Source organism: Xiphias gladius, chromosome 16 (assembly GCF_016859285.1).
Source record: "Xiphias gladius isolate SHS-SW01 ecotype Sanya breed wild chromosome 16, ASM1685928v1, whole genome shotgun sequence".
NCBI lineage: Eukaryota > Metazoa > Chordata > Actinopteri > Istiophoriformes > Xiphiidae > Xiphias > Xiphias gladius.
Window position 1 is genome coordinate 15,379,333 of NC_053415.1, and position 22,647 is coordinate 15,401,979.

The 22,647-nt window shown below is 40.0% G+C and overlaps 1 protein-coding gene across 2 annotated transcripts in view; it reads left to right on the top strand.

The window, feature by feature from the left end:
- The window catches only part of osbpl6 (oxysterol binding protein-like 6), a 38,556-nt gene that overhangs the window by 6,225 nt on the left and 9,684 nt on the right, over nt 1-22,647 (top strand). Inside the window, exons 2-14 of one of the 2 annotated variants that reach the window (XM_040148025.1) lie at nt 1,348-1,597; nt 10,821-10,943; nt 11,415-11,468; nt 12,875-12,988; nt 13,077-13,247; nt 15,391-15,532; nt 15,714-15,817; nt 17,114-17,206; nt 18,044-18,212; nt 19,600-19,730; nt 20,731-20,838; nt 21,254-21,385; nt 22,244-22,331. In XM_040148025.1, the coding sequence (XP_040003959.1) occupies nt 1,451-1,597; nt 10,821-10,943; nt 11,415-11,468; nt 12,875-12,988; nt 13,077-13,247; nt 15,391-15,532; nt 15,714-15,817; nt 17,114-17,206; nt 18,044-18,212; nt 19,600-19,730; nt 20,731-20,838; nt 21,254-21,385; nt 22,244-22,331 (1,576 nt within the window). In that variant the 5' untranslated portion in view covers nt 1,348-1,450. The remainder of the gene's footprint in view (nt 1-1,347; nt 1,598-10,820; nt 10,944-11,414; nt 11,469-12,874; nt 12,989-13,076; nt 13,248-15,390; nt 15,533-15,713; nt 15,818-17,113; nt 17,207-18,043; nt 18,213-19,599; nt 19,731-20,730; nt 20,839-21,253; nt 21,386-22,243; nt 22,332-22,647) is intronic. The other variant, XM_040148026.1, reaches the window with a different exon arrangement.

A 22,647-nucleotide genomic window follows, 5' to 3' on the forward strand; every position in this document is an offset into this window, starting at 1 on the left:
GTTTGTTTCCTACTATCTCGCAATCAATGCGTGCTTTATTACTGCAGGCAGTGTTATGGGTGTCAGCATGGAGCGACACAGTGCCCTGACTAATGATAAAAATGAGCACTCCCCGTTGCTATGTGAACATATGGTTACCCAGGCATTTTAAATCTAGTACATTTATTCAAATTACAGCCCTGCCAATACTGATTGAGGTTTCATAGTTGAAACCAGAAGATGTTGATATTCTCAGAGCTGTGGCTCCTGTGTATGAGCTGGTATAAGTTAGTTTTAACTGGTTTGTGACCATACAAGTAGAGCTGCAGATACTTTCTAGTATTGATTTGGTTACCTCGCTAATTACCGTCATTATCATAGTGGTAATTAGATGTTTAAGGATTTATGTTACATACGCAGTCCCGTGGGATGCTCTCAATCTTCTGTAGTGGAGGCAGTGACTACAGACGTAAATCGACATGGTGATCTGGCACATTTCCTAATTGTAAATACAGTTCAATGCCTGGATGTACAAAGATGTACTGTTTTCCGTTTAACTGAAGTAAGTGGACAGACAGAGTTAGAAGCTCAAGTCAATGTAGGTTAGAGCTGAATGGATAAGTCAATTAATTGATTTGTCGATCGACAAAAAAATAATCAGCAACTATTTTGGTAATCGATTAATCATTCCAGTAATTTATCAAGCAAAAATAGTGAAAAGAAATGCCACAATTTCTCATGTTTCAGCTTCTCAAATGGGAGGATTTCCTGCTTTTCTTTGTTATAGATCATAGTAAACTGAATATCTCTACGTTTTGAACTGTTGGACAGAAGAATATGACATTTAAAGATATCACCTTCGATTCTGGAAAGTTGTGATTGGCATTTTTTCAGATTTTTTTTTGTTGACATTTCATTGACCAAATGATTAAGTGTTTGATTGAAAAAAATAATCAGCAGATTAACTGATAATCAAAATAATTTTAAGTTGCAGCCTTAATATAGGTTCAGTTTGGGCTTGAGATCATTTGGTGCATACCTCTGCTAAATGCAGTGTGCTGAGTAATCCTGAGTGGCACCAATCTCATAGCAAACATAATGAAAGGCTTATTCAGTAATGCACATGTAATGAAAAGAATCTTAAAAAGCCATGTTTCAAACAATAGCTCAGCTATCCTCTGATGGAGGACAGTTCTGAAAGCCTAGGACTGGCCCAGACACTAGTTTCTAAAAGGAACAAACTAGACTAAGTGGTGTTTGATCAATAACAGTGTGGCTAAGTGTTTGGTAAAAAAACAATAGCAATGCGATAGAGTGAGGAAGGCAAACTGGATTCCATAATGTAAATTCCTGACCTTTGTTTTACAGATGAACAGCAAGAAGTGAGCGTGAGAACGTGTCAGAGGATGCTCCTGATCTGTGGTGCCCAGTGCTGAGGGAGGTCCACAGAGCCAACTGGTTGGTGCCCACCATGTCTTACCACCAACACTATCAGCGAGGCCCCCATGGCCGCACCATCAGCTCTGAGGAGAGGAGCGCCACGCCAGTCAACAAGACTTCCACACCGGTTCACAAGAGCGCATCCTCCTCTTCCTCTTCCCAGCGCGACAGCCGGCAGGTAACTTTCAGGCCACAGGAGGAGATATTTAGATATAGTTTCTAGGAATAGCAGGCAGATAGAAGGGAAATCATGAAATAATCATCCAGCAGTTTTAGTTTGTGAAACAAAAATAGTCAAACTATTATGATGTGAGGATCTGGTCCGTTTTTATAAAATCAGCTTCCATTAACATCACGATCTAAAGTAGCACAAATGGACCAACCCCAAAACATGTCTGCAAACCTTTCACACGCTTTCTGTGCGTACTTACAGTGTGTTCCTTGTAGGGCTGTCCTCCACTTACTTTGGGAAGTACTCAGGGAATGAACAAGTACCTCAAAATTGTGCTTAAGTGCAGTAATTAAGTAAATGTACTTAGTCATTTTCCACCACGGCGTACAACTTGCGTGCTCACACTTTACAGATCAAACTGTCATTAAGTAAAGTAAACACAGAACCACTGATCGATTTTGTCCATTGAGTCCTGTAGAGTTTTTTTAAACAATGCAACCTCAAAAATAGTGACAAACACAGAAAGGCACTATTATTTCACTCTTAATTTTACTCTTAATGTAAAGCAAGAAGAAAAAAGGCAAATATTGACAGATGGCTGGGAAGATGCAGATTCCTAAGACTACAGAAGCTACACCTTGCAGGATAGCACTGTAAAATGTCTCAGATGCGAGAAATCCATCCGTTAATCTGACAGTCTAATCGTTGCTCATTCAGGCAATTACTCCGGTGTAATGACCCCCCTCAAACTGATCATCAAACTACATTGACAACCAACCTGGCAGAAATACGCGATTCTAAAATTAGCCAGGAGCAACCCATTCATGGTTGCAATCGGGCTTAATCCCTAAAGTGTCTTTCCAGCTTCATATTCATAGGATTGCTTTGACAAATTGTTTCTCCATTTTTGCTTTGCAGATTAATTCAGGGATACAGAACAATGTCCCCTGATAATGACTAATAGGTCGATTGTCCATTCCCTGCGACAAGTCCAGTAAAAAAAAACAACTAACTAAATAAGATACACTCTTATTTCACATTTCACAGCAAAAGTGTTCACACTTAACCTCTGCAGTGAGCCATTGGAAGCCCCCGGCCGTCCTTACCTCACTGAGCTGCTGTGTCACTGTGGCCATGCGGAAACAGGACACCGAAACTAGAATGTCTGACATCAGAGCTTTTCCGTCGGCACTGGCTCATGAATATTTCATGAGGGACAGGCAAAGGCTTGGTGCTCCACTGAACATGTGGCATGCTCTGGTATGCTGTGCGGGAGCCCAGCTTGTGTCCACGGGAGATCGCTCTCAGAGGAGAAAAAAGGAGCTGGGTTGAGAAATGGGGCCCGTTTGAAAAGCAAAGTCGACGGCTTGCTGCGCGATGAGGCAGACCGTTAACCCCTCCAGCCCTTCTGTTCATTGTTCCTATCCGTAATGCCACTTACTTGCTTTTGATAACAAGGCCTTCACGGGTGAAAAGGTTCAGCATTTCATTTCCCTGAGGCTTCATAATCTTAAAGCCAAGTTCATATCAAAGCAAGGTTATCTATAAGCACTTTTTTCTTATTCATCTCTTTTAATGTGTTTGAAGACGTCAGGTACTTGCCAAAGAGATAGCTGCAAAGGTAGCAACAAATTAAGACTTTATCCAGTAGATCCCCTTAGTTTTATACACCTGCTTGATCAAGACCTCAAGAAAATCAGCGGCATATAGAGGGAATCAGCATCACTCCAAGAATTTAATTGGAAATTAATACTTGATAGTTGGATCGGTTTTGTGGTATGATTTAACATTGTTCGCTAAATGATGCAATGGTGTACCTGTTTGTAGGTGATACAGCTAGGCTTGCAAATCACCCTCGGGGAATGCTTCTGTTCAGCTGTGTCAGGGGGTGTAGTTCACAAACATTGTAAAAATGTACAAGGAAAGAAAGGGCTTATGCTAACTGCATATTTCTAAGCAGATTTTAAGAGTCAAGGTGAAGCATGAGTGAAAGTGTCTTTAGCCACTATAATGGGACATATTTCTGAGTAAAACTGAGTATGTGTAGCGGGGCGTAGTTATGGTTCCTCAGATTTGATTTGATCTCTCGAAAGTGGACGTAGCTCGATGAGTACAGCATAATACAGAGCTGTAGAGGACTATTGCCCTCCAACCAAACCTCCCTCACCTGTGCTGTTAGATAAGGACAACAGAGAAATTAGTAAACTACACCTCAACCACAATCTTTGAAAAATGTATACAAAGATCTAAACCAGCTGACAAAAACACACCTCTGACCCATGATGCTGCTCTGATAGTTACTGCGACAAGCTAAGTGTCAGTTGCAGTTTGCGGTGTTAGCTTGTTTGGATAGATGTACGTAATCCCCTCTCAGTTCAAGATGAGTCATCAAAAACATTGTAGTGTTTTACAGGAAGAGAAAAGAGTGCAATTTTGATATGAAAACACTCAAGATATGGATTTTTTTTTTTTACCTTTTATTTGGCTTACAACAAGAGATACCTGTTTAATTAACACAGGGGCACGGGATCAGAAAATTTCCGTTACTATCCCTCCTTGTTGGTAGAAAATAGAGTTGTTCAGAAAAAGGCCATATCTGCTTTTGCAAGCACAACAGAAAGCTAATAATATATTATTATTTTGGTTGAGAAAACAATCTCACCGCAAGGTCCATTTAGTAGCTGTTCTGGAGCTTTCAATCATATCAGAATCTTCCTGACAACTCCATCTGTTGATGAGGATCGGGTGACACAATGGAAAGTTCCAGAACAGCTACTAAAATGACCTTGTGGTGAGGCGGCTTTTTCAACTGCTGTTTCACTGTCTGCTTAGTGTGTTTTGTGCAGGGACTTTGCAGTGATACTATGTAAAGAAAATACAGTACAGTGCATCATCCCGAGGGACATCCTGAGGAGGCATGCTAGCCGCTGGGAAAAGATCTTAGCTAGCTTGGCTGGGCCTATGTATTTGAGGAAAAACGAGAGCGTGGCATTTTGTTGAGGGAAAGCCTTAATGAGATCCAGGCCCCATTTTCAAATCAATACGTGTCACTTTCCCCTCTGCTGACGGCTACTGTTCACTCTGGAGATCCTCAGGAGAGCAATTAGTGGCACCACCTGCAGAAAGCACAGACTCATACACACGCACACGCACACACACACACACACACACACACACACACACACACACACACACACACACACACACACACACACACACACTTTTGTAGACAGTTTATGGATCAAGACATTGTACGACAACTCAAGATGTCGCTACGAATATCCACTTTTTCTCGCTGCTTGTCATTTCCTAGTTAGAAGACTTTTTCGGCGTATAGATAGTAGGGATAGATGGAATCACACTTTGTTTTTGTGGTAAATATTTAAGATATATTTTGATATATGAGAGTAGAGAAATGAATGAGGTGATTATCACTTGCTATAAGGTGAGATAGAGGCTGTTTTCATGGTAATGACATACTGATAACATACTGATGTTAGTGTAGATAAAATAATGATGGAGCACTTGCCCTGACAACTGGATAAATAAGTATCTTCTCTCTCCTGTACAAATATGTTTCTAAAAAAGTTAATTAAAAATGTTTAATATATTGATTCCATGGCCAGGTCATAGTGGCTAATGTACTGGTTTGACATATCTGATTATAGCATTTTCCTCAGGAAGGAGCAGATCAACTCAAAAACAGAGCAGATGATCTTGACAGAGAACAGAAATAAATTGGAAAATGAAATGTGTAAAAAAAAAAAAAAAAACACAAAGAGGTGGTCTTTAATCTTAGAACTTAGATACTTTCGGCACAATCTGTGCAAGTTATGCGATTATCTTCCCAATTTAATAAACCACTTTAACCCCTCTCTGTTGTCTGATATGTTGTCAGAAAGGATTGATGGATAAAATGTGCCGGAGGCAGACTCAGAATGATACCCAGGTGATTTTGTAAAGGGATCACTACTTATTGATTCAAAATCTAGATGGAAAAAAACACAAAAAACGGGGGTTTTGGAGCAACCTGCTAAATCAGGCTGGTTAAATGAATGTTTCCATTTAAAAAATTTCTTAAATCTTAATTTTAATTTTTTAAATAAAGCAGTTCGAGTGAGCCATATAGACTTAAAAAATAAATAAAATACATAAAAATACAGATTAATCATTTGTTGTTGGTCTGTAGACGGTCTTTTCCTGTTGAAACCCCTTTTTTTCTATACCTTTTTCTTGTTAGGTTTCTATATGACTGTTTCCTGTGCCAAATAACTGGGCCAAACCTTTTTTCAGTAAACAAAAAAAAAAATTAACTCAAGGTCCAAAAGCAAGTAAGTGCACCTTGAATTAATATTTTTTTCTTCATTTGTCAAACTAATGTTTACAGGGTCAAGAATGAACTTTTTGTTTCAGTAAATAACTCAACACATGCTCTTTCTCAGTTGTCCTAAGATGTTTTCACTGAAACAGCAGCACTATTTCACCTACAGCACAGGAGGTCACACACGTGGACTCTAGGGCTGTAACTGAATCTGTGGTGTTTACACAGTGCATTAGACTGTGCTTATAGGCCACCTCCTACTCTTAGCTTTACTGCTGAGCCAGCCAGACAGTGCCGTGAAATCTTTCCTCACAAAAGTTGGTTGTTAGTCGCTGAAATATCATTGTTCAGTGATGATTGTCGAAAATGATGCTGGAGCATCTTACAGTTTTTCTATTATTTTCATATTCTTACATTTTGAAAGTACAGCAGGAGATTCAATTTAATTTAATTATTAAGTGTTTGGTACGTGTAGTTACATTGTCATAAGGCTTTTAAATTAGTGTATTCCCACTATATCACACACTGGTACTTCTATAGTTAATTAAGTCATCTATAAATAAATTTTTTGGTAAAATCTTTAAGGCTTTTAATCTTTAATCTCATGAGCTCTTAAAAGATTGTATGCTTTATGTTTGTGTCACTGGTAGTTATTGCTCACATAAACATGAGCTGTAGACTGATGAGTCTCCTCTACGGAAGACGAGAAGGGCCACATTAGCAATCGTATTATTTTATCCCTAATCTTGAGATCATAAGTTATTTGTGCCGTTATCTTGGGATAACAGTTTCTCATAGATTTAGGGCTGCAACTAATGATTATTTTCTTGATTATTCGATGAATCAGTTGGTCTATTAAATATCAGAAAATTATCAAAAATGCCCATTACATTTTCCCAGATTTGAACATGACGTCTCCACATATATTAGGTATAGGGATCAGTCCAAAACCCAAATATATTCAATTTGCAATAATATAAAATAGAGAAAAGCAAAAAATCCTCACATCTGAGAAACAAAACCCAAAAAGTGACTTAAAGATTTGCTGATGATCAGAATAGTGGCTGATTTAATTTTCTGATTAATTTTCTGTCTATGGACTAATCAATTAATTGACTCCTCCCCAAAACCAGGTCCTCTTCTCAAGATGAAGTAATAATCAATTCCTTATCACAAGTAAACAACCTTTTTTTTTTCTGGTGAAAACAAGATATTTATCCTTTTTTTTTCCCCTTAATCTCGAGAAACTGACGTGTTGTTTTTCTGAGACAAGATAATTAACTCATTACTACAAGAAAATTAGCTGGTTATCCCGAGATAACAAAATAATTAACTTGCGCTCTCAAGATCACATGATAAAATAAAATGATTGCAAATGTGGCTGTTCTTAGCTTTTGTAGTCATCCTCTCTAAACTGCCTAAACTCTCTAAACTCAACTCTCCGTCCTTTTATTTTTTTTTATTTTATTTTATTTTATTTTTTTGGCTGATCAATGATTATGTAAACCCTCTATATTTAAAACTCCAAGATTTTGTCTGTTTCATTGTTTTATCACTCTTTGTATTACATCATTAAGTTTCACGGGGGCCTGAATGCACTAAGGCTGAGGGAGGAAATAAACTGAAATAATTGAAAATAAAAAACTTTTGGTTTTAATGGGGTTCGGTTGGGTCTGTGCAGTCCAGCACCTTAGAACAGTCAACTCAGTATTTCAACAGTCCCTAGCCGTCTTGACTGTTACTCTACTTGTACAGTGTCTATGGGAGGAGCATGGTGTGTGAGAGATACTTGTCATCAGAAGTGGGTTCTTGTGCAGATATTTATAGTACTGATTTGGCCTGTGGTGTCCCCAAGGAGTGTCTGTCCTTTCTCCTGCTCAGGAAGACCTTAACTGTAATAGTTTGATTCATTGTAGCTTTAAAAGGTCTGCTGTGCTACACTGCTTAGTGTCACTGAGGTTGGTGGATCCCATAAGACCTGGCCTATGAAACTGACACATGTAGACTATTAGATTGATTTAGTTGATGATCAGGATTATAGCTGCCCTTTCACTCTTCAGTATCTTTTTTTTTTTTTTTTTTTTTTTTTAATATACTGGCATCTAACTATGTGGTTCCACTGATAGGAAGAATATTTTTCGAGGAAGACTTGGAAAAGAAAAGGTAAAAAAAAAAAAAAAAAAAAACGTATCCAGGACAAAAACCTAAATTAAGTCAATATTATCCATATGAAACAAACAGGCTAATGGAACAAATCTTTTTAAATCTTGACACAGAAAAGCAGTCAGTTTCTTATTGAATCTACCACAAGATCCTTCATTAAAGAGGCTAAGCTCAACCATAGGGACCCACTTGTTCAGCTTTAAAATATTCTGCAGCGAGATCAATGAATGCAAGCAGAGTGCAGGAAATCACTTTGGCTAATACCCCTCTGTCTCCAGGGTCAAATAACAAAAGAAAATTCTTTGACTGTAGCAGTAATTTCCAAATAAGCCTGTAGTTGGCATATACTTTGGTATTTACGGTACGTGGAGCCAGGGATTGTGTGGACTGTTCCTCATAGGGAATTTGTTGATTTATAGTGTTGATTGGTCCCGGATCTTAAAACAATACCCAGGAAATTGCATTGAATTGCAATATTTGCAGCACAAGCCATTCTTCATTTAGTGTAGTATTGATTTATCAATTTAGAGCCAGTTGAAACTCTGTTTGTAATGCTTCAGATAACACACAGGAAGTCTGCCTTGAGGGTTTCTCATGTGCTGCCGGCTGCCTGTTAGGGAGGGTGCAAGTCATGTGTACGGCTGTTTTGTTCTAAAAGGGGAAGCGCTGAGGTATTGATCGTTTCACAGGGAACAGTATACAGTTGAGTTTTTCAACGGATAATGACCTAATCGCTTTGGATATAATGAGTAGAACGCTGCCTTTTACGATATGATTGCTTTAAACAGTGAGGTATATTTTGCCAATGAAGTTGATCTCCTCCACTTCCGCGGTTGCACAGGGCCACTGAAAGGAGGGGCCGCCATCGGTGGACAAACATGACCTCATTACCAGACAGATCTGTTCGACCTGGTCATTAGATTAAACAAGCTGTTGTCTCCTTTTGTTAAATGTCTTGCAATACCAAGGTCGGGTGTCGTCACACACACCCAAAGAGCTGACTTGAAGAACACAGCATCACACCATGCAGAGACACAGGCGATTATTTGATTTGCCAGAGACGCTTGTGCATGTTAAATTGTGTACTTTGCCTTAAAGGCTCTGCTGCTACTGATTCAAGTATGATATTAAAAATCTGACGTACTTCAACAATATAAGATTTAAATGCCTTCCATGTTATTAATATTATACTTATTATTACATGACTATGTCATGTTCAGAAAGTAGACAATTGTTTAAGGCTTTTACAAAAACTTTTTGTTGACCATAATTTAATGCAAGGAGAAGACATGCTCCGTTGATATCATGGTTGCTCTCTCCAGCTACACGTTTAACACACAGCTAAATACAATTGCAGCAGTTATTGACAAGGTTGCTGAATCCTGATTGGTGCACAAAAGTGCTTAACAAACCCTTTTTCCAGCTGAGCCCCATCCACTTCGAACCAGTAACAACATACAGGCAGAAATCTAATGCATAATGACTAAAACCTCTCTGACTTTGGCAGAAAACATTGTGTTTTTGTAGGACCCATCACTTATAGTAAGAAGCTTGTTAAGGAAAATACGTTTTTATGATCATTAAAGGCATTCTGGGAAATGTAATCCATGAATTCATAAATTCAAAAATCTGTCAAACTGCAATTCCAGTATTGTTGTCCCTCTTTCGATAACTAGAGTATTCAATTGGAAGTCATAAAGTGGTACGAATGAAGTTCTTATTAAAGATCAAGTTGTATTGGTGGATGTTTCTGTGATGCCAGAGAGCTGATTCTCATTCTTCACTCATAACTATTTAGTAATGGACGAGAATTCCACATAAAAAGACCAAAAAAAAAAAATTTAAGTTACCCGCAATCATAAAAAAGTCCCCTATTTCGCATTTATAAGCCGTATACAAACATTTGAGAAATGGTTCAAACATACTATACTGTAGTTGTATGCACCTATAAAGACATGTTTATTAATATTATTAACACTGTGTTGTACTATATTATCATTCATCATCTGTTTATACATCAGCCTCAGCTTATGGGTGCCCACAGGACGAGTTATAGTTTACAAATATACTGCTTGTAAATGATAAATAGAGGACTTAAAGTGTTCCAATGTTTTGGTAAGAAAAGACCAAAAAAAATTATTTTTTAGTAAATTAATGCCATACAATTTAAAAAAAAAATGAATACCCTAGAAAAAAGCCCTGCAAACATTAAAGTAGATGAGACAGTTACAAGGAAAGCGAGCATGCCAGTAGGAAAAAAAAATTACGAAGTTGCACACAAAATCATTTCTGAAAGACAGTGAAAGGATCATGTCAGGGAAGTACAGCAGGAGGGAGGAGGATGATGATCCTTCGCTTTGATCAAAGTTGTGATCCCCGGATTCCTGGTGTCTTACCTGTCCCTGCCTGACCCTGCCGTCCCTCTACCACAGAGGAGTCACTATGATTTACAGACCCACTAGAAGCAGGAAGCGCAGAGTCGGGAGAAAGCTAATGGAGAGGGAATGCTGAGAAAAAAGGAGGGATTTGAATGGGACATTATTTCTTTACATATGTAGTACAGGGGGAAAGAATAAACAAGTATTAAGTGTTTCCCTATTGTTTTCCTCTGTCTGTCAGACTGTGGGTATGACAGTGGGGTCTTTTGTTTTTATTACAGCAAGTGTATTTCTTTTCTTTACTTATTATTATGGAGGCGTGAGCTGATTAGTTCTGACATAGCGGTGTATTTCTAATCTTCTCTAGGAGGCAGACAGCTGGGAAATCATTGAAGGGCTGAAAATCGGTCAGAGCAACGTCCAGAGACCTGATAAACACGAGGGTTTTATGTTGAAGAAGCGGAAATGGCCCCTGAAAGGCTGGCACAAGGTAAGATCCACAGGAAAAGCGACTCATGAAAAGCTTTTGTTGGTGGGAAAAAAAAAAAAAAAAACGCTTTCAAACACAGCTGCCCCCAAATGTTAAATTATTTGCTGTCTAGTGAAGTGCTGTTGCTTGAAAGAAGTTTCCCTTTTCATGCACTTTGCCTCACCCTCCGTGGGCCTCTTCCGCAAGCTTAGTGGAAATTCTATTTGAAGCCACCACTGTCAGTATTAGCTTTGCTGTTTTTTTTCTCCAAACACATGAATACCAGTGGAAACCAGTCCCTGTTGTGAACATATGTGAACTCACAACACCACTCAACACACAACATAAATGTCCTATAGCTAACTATGAGGGAATAAACTTTGATGATGTATTGAATCTATAATATAAAAAGGTCCAATGTGATCAATATTCAACATCTGTCCTTCCTATTATTTAACCAAAATATTATTTTTGTGCTTATTTTCTCTGCAGCGTTTTTTTGTTCTGGACAATGGTATCCTGAAGTACTCTAAGTCCCCCATTGATGTAAGTAACCCTGACTTATAACCCACAGGCACAAACAGGCCGGCCCGACATCAGCTTGGCTTGGCAATGAGTCAGCAGAAACATCTGCAGCATGGATCATGACGTTCAGTGTGCTTCAGGACGCCATGTCGCTTTACAGGAAAACTAAAATTTAAAATGACAAAATGAGAATGAAACACACTGTGAACAAGCCAAAGTGTCCTGCAAACTTTGGATTACTTATACTCACTTTACCATGTATGTTTCAGTCCTTTGACCTTTATTGAGTACATAAATGATCATCGGTGCCAGCGCTGTTTGCAGGGCTGCAACTAAGGGTTATTTTCATTGTCGATTAATCCAATTGTTTTCTTCATTAGTTGAATAATCATTTGGTTTATATAACTACATAAAACAGTGAAAAAATATCCCACAAAATGTTCTAGAGGCCAGTGGGACTAATTCAGATCTGTTGTTTTGTACGACCAACAGTCCAAAATCCTGATATATTAAATTTTCTATCATATAAGTAAAAAAAGCGAATCTTTACAGCTGAGTTGTGGAATCAGCGAATAATCGTAATTTCTGTTAAAAAATGACTTAAACCAGTGATTCCCAAACTTATTTGACACATTCCTATCACATGAGCTCTATTAAATTTAAAAAATCAGCTATCATGTTCCAAATGTTTTTGTTTGAAGTAGATATTATTTATCACTATCAATTGTGTAAAAGTGGATATTGTTACAATACTAAAGGGACCCTGAAATGTGTTCATGTTTTCTTTGTTTGTTGTTTGGTCAAGTTTCATTTGTACTACTTCACTGCAATCTTAATCACAGCATTTATCACTGACTTGTTAATCACTTATTGTGACAATGAATAATCTGAGGATCACCATCATACCAATTTGTAATCCCTACTTGTGTGTTTATTTTCCTGCTGATACAAATATGCACATATATATTTTTTACCAAAGCAAAAAAAATTTTAAAAATTAGCTGAGCTACTCAACAGTGTTTGCACATATCCACGGGCAACTGCAGTAGTAGTCCCTGGGTTACATATAGCCTTTGTTGGGAGTAACTGGCTAAAAATGATCAAAAATCAAAATAGATTCCAGTTAATTTCTGTAGTTTGTTGTAAATGTAGTTACAGTTAAGGCTAGAATGGCACTTAGTAAAGCGCAGACCTCCGCCAAGACCAATGTCCCAATGACCAATGACTAACATACAACAAACTTATAACAGACTTCAGAGGATCAAAATCAAATTCATAGTAAATGATCCAGATCTGCCCACAAAATTGAATGGGTTCCTCCCAACAGACACTGGTGAAAACATGACCTCCTTGGCGGAGGTAATTATGTGTGCAAGAAATTCCCAAACAGTAAACTGAGGAAAATGTGTGTCTATCACTTGCCTAAGATCCAGAAAGGCAAACTCCATGGCAGCATCGACGTCGGCCTCTCAGTCATGTCCATCAAAAAGAGGGCCCGACGCATCGACCTGGACACCGAGGAGCATATCTATCACCTGAAGGTAACACTGAGGGGAAGAGTCAATAGTGTCATTTGAACATGGTCAGAGTTCGACAGAGTTCAAGGCTCTCTGTACTCTTCTTCTTTAGGTCAAATCTCAAGAAATCTTTGATGCCTGGGTGTCCAAGTTGCGTCACCACCGACTTTACAGACAGAATGAGATTGTGCGGTCTCCCCGTGATGCCACCATGCGAACCTTTCCTCCCCCGGCTGCCATGGAGTCCCCCAAACCTGCTGCAAGCGTGGTCCATGAATCAAAGGTGAGTCCTCCCACCCTCCTGATAGCACTTCTACGATACCTTAAGTGCTCTCACATCTGATTAAATTAAGAAAATCTCTTTAAAGTGGCCTTTTCCTGATTATCCTTGTGTGGAAATTGGTTTGGACTCTCTTACTTGTTGGAATGTAATTAGTAAAAAGACACCATGTACTGTAAAACACTACAACACTACACCACAGATTTAATGTCGACCTTTCTCAACAGACCAGTCTGAATATTTTTCATACTCTTTGTGTTTCAGGATTATAAGTAGACTGTCGCTGTGCTCTGAGCAGAGTGCAATTACTTATTCCAGAAGGGTATGTCATGGGGAATGAGAGATTGCCTTGTTCCTTTTTTTTTTCTTTACTGGAAACTAGGATAGTGTACCAAAATATCATCCAGAGGAGAGGGAGTAAAATTGACTGAGCATTCACATTAATGACAGCGAGACTATGGTCACACAAGATGTTGTCTGCCTCTGTGCTGCTGTGATCACACTCACCTGAACACTTGTCACCCATGACTGTTTGGTGTGAAATGTTTTTCCCTTCAGTGTACTTCAATTTAACATTACATTTCCATAGAAATACTCCAGATGGCCAGTGTTAATTTAATATGAAACATGAAAGTTCTTCCCAGACTCCATTTAACTGTTTTACTAGGTGCAGTTTGAACACTTGTTTTTGTTTACAAGCCCCTGATCTCTCCGCTGTATTGTGTATATTATTGTCAGACTGATGGCTGTGAATGTGTGGACACATACCTGCCTAATTCAGTAAAGCTGACCAGACAGTTGATTGTATCCAGATCATGAGGATATCAAAAATGATTGTTTGTCTAGACCGTTAGCAGTTCAGCGTGAACCCCTGGTCCTTGTCAACGTGTCTGATTTGTGTGTAAATGTGAGGATGAGGCCAGAGCAGGTTCTCCTGGGTGTGATGCTCCATGCCTCATACAGGCCATTAGAGGTGATCAGTAGGATCTGGATCCAGAGCAGCTGCCTGCAGCCTGATGAGCTCTCCCAGAAGAAAAGCTTAAATGAAAGACTCCAGTCATAGAGTCGCAATTAACTGCTACATCGAAGACTCAGAAGGAAGATATTCAAGATCTCCTGCAAAAACCTAAGAAGGCTTCTGCATGGCAGTATTTTTACATGCTACTAGAAGCAGATACAAATTGTTAATGTCACAGCTTTATTCAACCTGCTGCATTTCACAAGTAAGTCTTTTAGAAGTTGTCAAAGAGCATATTACTTTCCGGTTACGCACATGCATACAGTTAGAAATTAGCTGAGAGCCGCTGAGACCAAGCAGTCCTTCACTGTGTGCTGCTGGACAGAATTGCTGCAGCTATTGCAGGGGGCCCGGTGACCTGGTCAAGGGCACTGAAGAGCCATATGGTAAAAAGGATCCATTCAAATACTAGTAATGGTTTTCCATCCAGAACAGTGCTGAAAATTAATCTACAGCGGTTCTGATTAAGGCATTTATCGAGCAAAAATGACAAATATTTGCTCCTTTTGGCTTCTCAAATATTAGCATTTGCTGCTTTTCTATGCATTTTATCATTTTATATCATTGCAAATTTGGATGTTGGACTGTATCGCACAAAGCAAGGAATGCGAAGACATCAGGTTTGGGGTCTGGAAAACTGTGAGAGGCATTGTGCGCTAGTTTCTGACATGTAGCATTAGTCTGATATAGCATTAGCTTATTTAGCTTGATCAAATAAAAGGAGCCAACTTGTAATGTGTAATGTAACAATATTATTGAAATAACAATATCTAGAACCTGACCTTCATGTTTCACACGTCACTCATGAGTTACTATTAAGCAGATGAAAAATGAAAGTTAAACTCAGACACAAAGGACACAGCTCCACTTCTACACTGACAAACCCAGATTTTATGATATTTTTGGTGTGACTGACAGATTTGCTCACTGAGCATCCCCCCTTCTATTGTTCCCTGGCAGATATGCTGCCTGAAAAACTCATACTAACCTGAATTCTGCTTTTCTAGCATCAGAGCAACCTCGTTTGGTTAATGTTTGATTTAGATTCATTCTACTATAAAAGTGCTCCACATTTTCCCCTTGGTCATGTGCGTCGACTCCGTGTCTGCTCCTGTATCACCGCAGCAGGCCAAGCCAAGCAGCTTGCCGTGGCAGCCGGTGGCCCCCAGCAACAGCAGCAGCAGCAGCCTGCCTGCGTCCTACAGTAACGGCCAGAGCAAGGTGGTTGCTTGGCTGCAGGAATCAGAGGAGATGGACAAGTGTGCAGAGGGTACGTGCAATTTTTCTCCTTATGCTGGCAACAAATCTGATTTTACAAAAGAGTGGATTAAATCAAGCCTCGGGCCTTACGATAAGTCCTCTGAAACCCCTGAGCGGTGGATTGACGATGATTTCATGACACATAACGCTGAATTTGTTTGTGCGCGCGTGGGTGTGGATTTCATTTTCAGAGCTCGCACGATGCCAGTCCAACCTGACTGAGCTGACACGGTTATTGCAGAGTCTGGAGATTCTACAAAGGACACAGTCAGCACCCAACTTCACAGATATGCAGGTAAAACAGAAAGACACGCAGACATGCACGCACGCACAGAAGCACACACATGCACAGACACAACAGAGAGCAGGAGAAGCAGTTTAATTACCGTTTCATTTAGAGGTTTCTTCCTACACTGTATTTTAGACTGTGTGTGTGTGTGTGTATGTGTGCTCAGAGGTGCCCATTTTACTCAGTTAATGATGTGGATATGTCGGTCCAACACCTCTTCCTAACATACAGCGAGTGAGCGAACTCTAGCGGATGGAGCGTGAAAAATTGTCCAGATATGCTACGAGCGGTGTAGCGCGGTGGGGGGATGCGAGAGGAGGGGATGAGATGTTTTTTGCACTACTTGTGATTTGTCCCTCTAAATATGAGTACGTTTTAATCATTTCCTCAGCTAGAATGATTATTTTTTGTGATTGGCACACCGCTATTTTTTTCAATAGACTCATTATATAGGCTGTAATGAAGAGTGATATTGATTAACGGTCAGAGTGTGTACGGCGCCACAGTTGGACTCAAGACATCATGGACCACGGCCACAATACTGCGTCCAGCCCCATTTACTCTGGGTAAGAACGGCTGTACTGTCTCATCTGATCTCTCAAGAGAAGTTTACCAGCATGCACACACATATACTACATACACAAACTTAATATGTGTATAGTCACATATACTGCATGTATATCCACGTAACTTTTGCAGAAACCACACATTTTATAAGCTTACTGCACAAATCTTTTGTGGTGTCGTTTGTTCTTCGCCCTGGGCCAAGTTCACCAAACTTTGCAGGAAATAGAGCCAGGGCAAGTGTGTTTCGTTTTGTTTTTTTTCAAACAAGCGACACGTCGCTCAGCCTGTTCACTGACGCATGGAGCAGGTTAGGACATCTTCATCGGGAAACCCTGAAACAATCTGATGTTCGCTCACTCGCCCGTTTGTCCACTTTGCGTCCACTTAGGAATCGGTGTAAGAAAGGTGCAGTTTTTTAAAACCTCAGCCTTCATGACCTGTCCGAACGACACGATTCAGTTGTGCTCACAAAACAGCTGCCTGCTTCTGTAACAGTATCTATTAAATTTCGTTTTTTTTATTACAGTTTTTAGCTCAAATGCATTTTCTCAACACCACGCTTTCCATTTGCCTGGTAATTTTGTTTGCAACTCTGCAAACTTTGCAATTTGTGGAAATGTTGTCTTATTTTTGTCATTTCACTGCAATCAGCCATGTGCTAACATTTGCTTTCTTTGTGATTTGTTTGTCCTATTAACCCTTTCTGGCATATTTTAATCCATGCGTGCCACAAAGACCAATTGTGTAGAATTGTCAAAGAAAGACAAGCGCTTGAACAGAAGATGGAGAACAAAAAGTGTCGGCAAAGATGCAAAATTCCAGCTTCAGGTACCTCCCTTCAGATTTCTACTCTGTTTTTATTATATACAGACACAAACACACACGGACAGGATTTTGATTATAAGCTGTTTTAATAAGCAGTAGTTGATTAATCGATTAGTCAGGCGACAGAAATTTGATCCTTAACAATACTGACAACTGATTGATTATTTATTTGTCAAGAAAAAAGGGCAAACATTCACATCATTGAGCTTCTCAAATGTGAATATACATGTATGCAGCTTCTCTCTGCTCAGCCATCATTTGAATAGCACCAGACTGCTTAGTCAAGATGACGACAGCGAAACTGCATTAAATGGAAAATTGTAACCCTGCTGTTTTCTGTAACCCTTTTAAGAGGGGAGATTGTTACACAAAGCAAAGCTGAGACAAAACAGTTTTTGCTTTTTCTGTCGTCTTGGTGCTTTTGTTCTTTTTGTTGTTGTTGTTTAATTACTCTGTACTGCAGCTGGCACTTGTTAGTGTGATGTGTCATGGCCTGAGCAGTGATTTCTCCATCTTTGCTAATTCGCCCTTATTTTGTTTAATATATTAATCCGTGCTTCCTGAAGAGACTAAATGTGCTTTCATACAGTTTTTTTTTTTTAAAACCAATCCCCACACTAAAGGGAGTTTTAAAATAGTTTTCTTTCATGAGCAGATTAGTGATAGAATAAAGCCTCCTCAGTAGTCTACCTTATAAATTTCTACAACTACAACAAGCAAGTCAAAGACAACTGGACATGCTGTTTGGTTAGTGGTTTGTTCTGGTTGGTGGACACACTGGCGTTTTTGAGCTTCGCCGGTGATTGACAGTGGTCCTCTGTGGTCTTCATCTCTCTCCAGGTCCCCCTGTCTGCCAGCATGGCCCCTGTCCGCCTCCACTCATCCAATCCCAACCTGTGTGCCGAGCTGGTGGACTTTCAGCCCCCTGTCTCCCGGCTGACAGACAGCGTGGAGTGTGCCAGCGACTACATTAAACTCCAGGAGGAATTCTGCACCATCGCCCAGAAAGGTAGGCAGGCAGTATGCATGGCTACAGCACCAGGGCTTTATTAGGTGAGATATGTCCCAGTGTCTTTCATTTCATACGTAAACCTTAAAGGACTGTTCTGGTTTCCAACAATCTGGATCTTATTTTCATACAGTAGTACAGGCCATAGTTTCTGTCGGTCATGGTAAAGTTGTATTCACAAAAATAATTTGTTGAGATCTCAGAACATGGCAACATCACTAAAGAAGAGTTGTTCTTAATGCCGTCATGGGCATTAAGAACAAGGGGTCTGACGTTTAGACAGATTTTAAACAAGCCCCAAGATAAGACAAAACTATTTGGAAGATAAAATTAAGGTGAACGGTAAAATTTTAACCCAAACTTACAACTTGTTGGTTCAACATTGACCCTCTACTACCCTCTACTTTCAGTATTCATGTGCACACATAGTTTTCCTGTACAATGAGGGATTATTAATGACATTTTGGATGCGCTCACTCTCCATTTTAACTCCAACTAAAGTGGTTTAGTGAATTTCACTAAACTGTTCCTTAACAACTTGTGTGATAATCTGACCGTTCAAGTTTCTCCAGTTGGACTTTGTTTTACCGTAGCTATGTTGCCGTGATCCCTGATCTCAGCAATTATTCTAACTTGGTAAGTAATACTTTGTCTTAACAATTAGATGTGATGGCTAAAACTCAGTAAAACTCTGTTTCACCTCCTGAGGTCTAAATATGTTTGAGAAATCGCAGCATTCAATCTAAATTTAACATCATATGTTGCATTGACCTGTGATGTTATTAGTATAAAATTGTTACAGTTGATTTTAAGGCCTCACCTGTTATCAATTACTTTGGCGATGGGACTATACCTGGTTATAGACATTATGAAATATTTATGTTTTGAACGGTTATAGTGGTTGCCTGAAATGTTTTTGAAAATGGAATTTACTGTTCATAAATGCAAGTAAAAAAATCACTAGAAAAGTTGTTCATTCATGTCCAAATAATTTTTTTTCACCAGGGCTAACTCACTGAACCACCGGGTTAATTGAATGTATATATGAATTTGTAATGATCATAATAATGAAAATACATTTTATTTATACGCAGAGTTCTTTTCAAGATTCTCACTTTACATGACAAATTAAATAAAAGAACCTAGGAAGCTAAAAGACAATACAGGTGCAAAGTAGCACAGGGTTTAAAATCTAACATTAAACCAGTTTTTTAAATCCATGTGAAAGCTACATCAAATGCATGTACTGTTTTCAGAAAATGACGGATAGATGTGTTTTGAGAATAATGATTTTCATTTTAGGATTGCGACAAAGCCACCGAGGAAAACTGTCATTGTGAAAGTGTGGGAAGGATATTAACTTTCCTTTTGTCCCTCTCCTGTGCAGTCCACTCCCTGCTGAAGTCGGCCTTCAACACTGTGGCCATAGAGAAAGAAAAGATCAAACAGATTCTCTGTGACCAGGAACAGTCAGACCAGTCAGCCCAGATCAACTCTCTCAGGAAGTCTCTGTCACAGGTAATGAGCTTTCTTCAACCATCACCCCTGATTCCTCTTTCCTCCTACTATTAGTTAAGGTTAGTTAATATGAACCTTTTGTCAGATATACATTGTTTGGCTACTTTACATTCAAAATGCTTAGTGTGATGCTGTTTTAAAATATAATTACTGAAGAAATTACTGCAGTAATACTGAGCAATGTGTCTTTGGTGTCTTTAAACTCAAGCCCGTTTTGTAGCTGTCATGTTATAAGATATGCTTATGATGACAGGCTGTCAGATAAAACACACAAGCGACAGTTTATTCCAAGCAGTCATGGTAATCACAGTTACAAAGGATGATGAGTAGCGATGAGTAGCAGAGGCAAGTGAGTTGTGAAAGTCCAATCATCTTTTCCTGTATTAATTGGGGAGAGAGAGAAATGTGCAGTGTAGGTCATTAACCGTGCTCCCTAGGGCTGGCTCTCTACCCCGGTGATTTGGACTGTTCCACTGCTAACAGTTGACATCATTTCAGTGAAATGTTTCTGCCGCTTTATCTCTGGTTTGTGCCTAATTGGATGCTTGTGTGACAGTGTTGTCGCAGGCTGGAGGACAGGTTTTCATGGCAAAACTCTCTGGGACGTTTATAGTCTGGTGTCATGGTTGTTAAAGCTGCAGCTGCAGCAGGGAAGTACTGAGGGATTTTGTTGTCTTGATTTTGTATTTTTTATATTTTATTTCTCAAAATGTACACACATCCTTATATCTGCATTAACTGATTTTTTTCCCCACAGGCAGTTCTATCATAGTAAACTTTTTCCAGGTGCAGCGAGGAAGTCGTTTCATCCAGCCACTGATTAAAACCAGGCAGACAAACATCTCTTCAAGAGTTTTCTGTATATTTAAAGGAATAGTAGCGCAATCTTGTCATTTAAATGAAGCAATCAATAGCTGAATACTTATAAAACTAGGGTTAGATATCAGGGTTTAATTTCATGTGGAATTTGGAAAAATAATCCGCATTTCTCGTTATCCAGGCCCTGTCCCAAAATGCAGAGCTTCGAACTCGACTCAACCGCATCCACTCTGAATCTGTCCTGACTGAACAAGTTGTCAGTGTGAACATCATCTCCACGCCTGATGAGGTAGGTCACTGTGGTCAGTCTGTCCCTGACAAAGCTCATTTCTGACTCCTATATTGCTGAAACCCCGAGGCCTCCAAGGCTGTGGCCAGGTAGTCGTAGTATTTGCTTCCTGCATTTGTCAATTGCATTATTGATTCCTGTCCTTATAGATTGATGGTCTTTGCAGTATGCCCTGAAAAATATGTTAAAAGGCTCATTATTCTATGCAGAACCTGACATCAAGGTTAATGGAAAAAATGACTAATTAGTAATGGATGGGAGCTTGCCCTCTGGCAAGGATACACATGCTGCAAGATGAACGCCATGTTGTCTTGTGATGGTGTTTGTGTTTGTTGAGGGCTGTTTTGGTTCTTAAAATTGTTACCATAGCAAGGAACGGTGAATATCTCATGTGTTTGCATGTGTCTGCCTACAGGCCGGGGAACAGATGGGGATCCCTCTGACTCAGCAGGCCTCTAATGAGAGCCGACTCTCCATGTCGGAGTCTGTCTCCGAGTTCTTTGATGCCCAGGAAGTGCTGCTGTCAGCCAGCTCGTCGGAGAATGAGGTATAAAAGGGGACGGTTGAGACGGCAGCACGGACCAAAAGGAGCAAAAGTAGATCAAGGAGGGGGGTTAAACTGGCCCTGCTGCTGGGAAGCTAGATAAAACGGCCGTGCGACAGCTCCGTGTGGAGCTGGAGTTAGCCAGCAATTAATGAGGGCAGCATGAAAAGCAGAGATAGTGTATAACGGAAACTCAAACAAACTCAGGCACACAGGGGGGCTCTTTTTTAATCTGCCCCGAGTCTTAATCCCTCATTTGTGCCTGAGAGTAATAACACTCTTCTTCTGTCTGTTTCTCTTGATTTGCAGCTTTTAGTTTTGCTTAAAAAGCAGTTTGGTCCACCACTGAAACAATCATTTCTGCCGTCTTCTATTTTAACTCCCGTGAACACCTCGCACCAAAATACATGCGGTCTCTGAGGAGCCAATAAGCACTGTCGCTCCCCAGGCCCACATTGAGCCACGTTGAAGGATTGCTCACTGAGGAAATTCATCAACCCCCATCCTGTAGCTCAAACAGCAGATCCATTCGGACCTGTGTTGCACTGTTGGCCAAACCTTCGCCAGCAGCAGGCGACTGTAATAGGGGCCATTACAATAAGTGGCTACAATATGCTCCTCTTTGGAGCATTACGTTTGCTATATATCAAATAAGAAAATGCCGCAGTGTCTCGTCTCATGATTACTGCAGTGGGACAGATAGCTGGCGACTGCTGCAATTCGTTAGCCACTGGCAAACTGCAGTGACTGTGCATGTGTGTGTGTGTGCGTGAGGCTAAGGGTGTCTGCTGTTCTGATCAGAGTTTGTGTTGGTCTCGACTGCACTGACTCACTCCGCTCTGTACCTGTTTCCCCTCACAGGGCTCAGACGATGAGTCATATGTCAGTGATGTGAGCGATAACATTTCCGAGGACAACGCCAGTGTGACTGATAACGTCTCCAGACAGAGTAGGTCCAACTCTGCACCATTACGAGCCAACACCAGGCCTCTGTAGTTCTCTATTACAAAAGGAGGGGGAATTAATAAAGGAGAGGATCCCAGTCAGTGGATCAACTGTGCTTCTCACACAGAGACACACACTCTGGCACTGGCAAGCTCATTTATCTGTGTGGCTGAGGCATTTGACTTTGCAGTGTTGCTCTGTGCCAAGGGCCTCTCTTAGGCTTTATGAAAGCTATCTGTGTAAGGAGGGATGGGAACTCCTTTCTCCATCGTTGTCACACCCCACACAGAGATATATAATATCTCATGATGATGAAAACA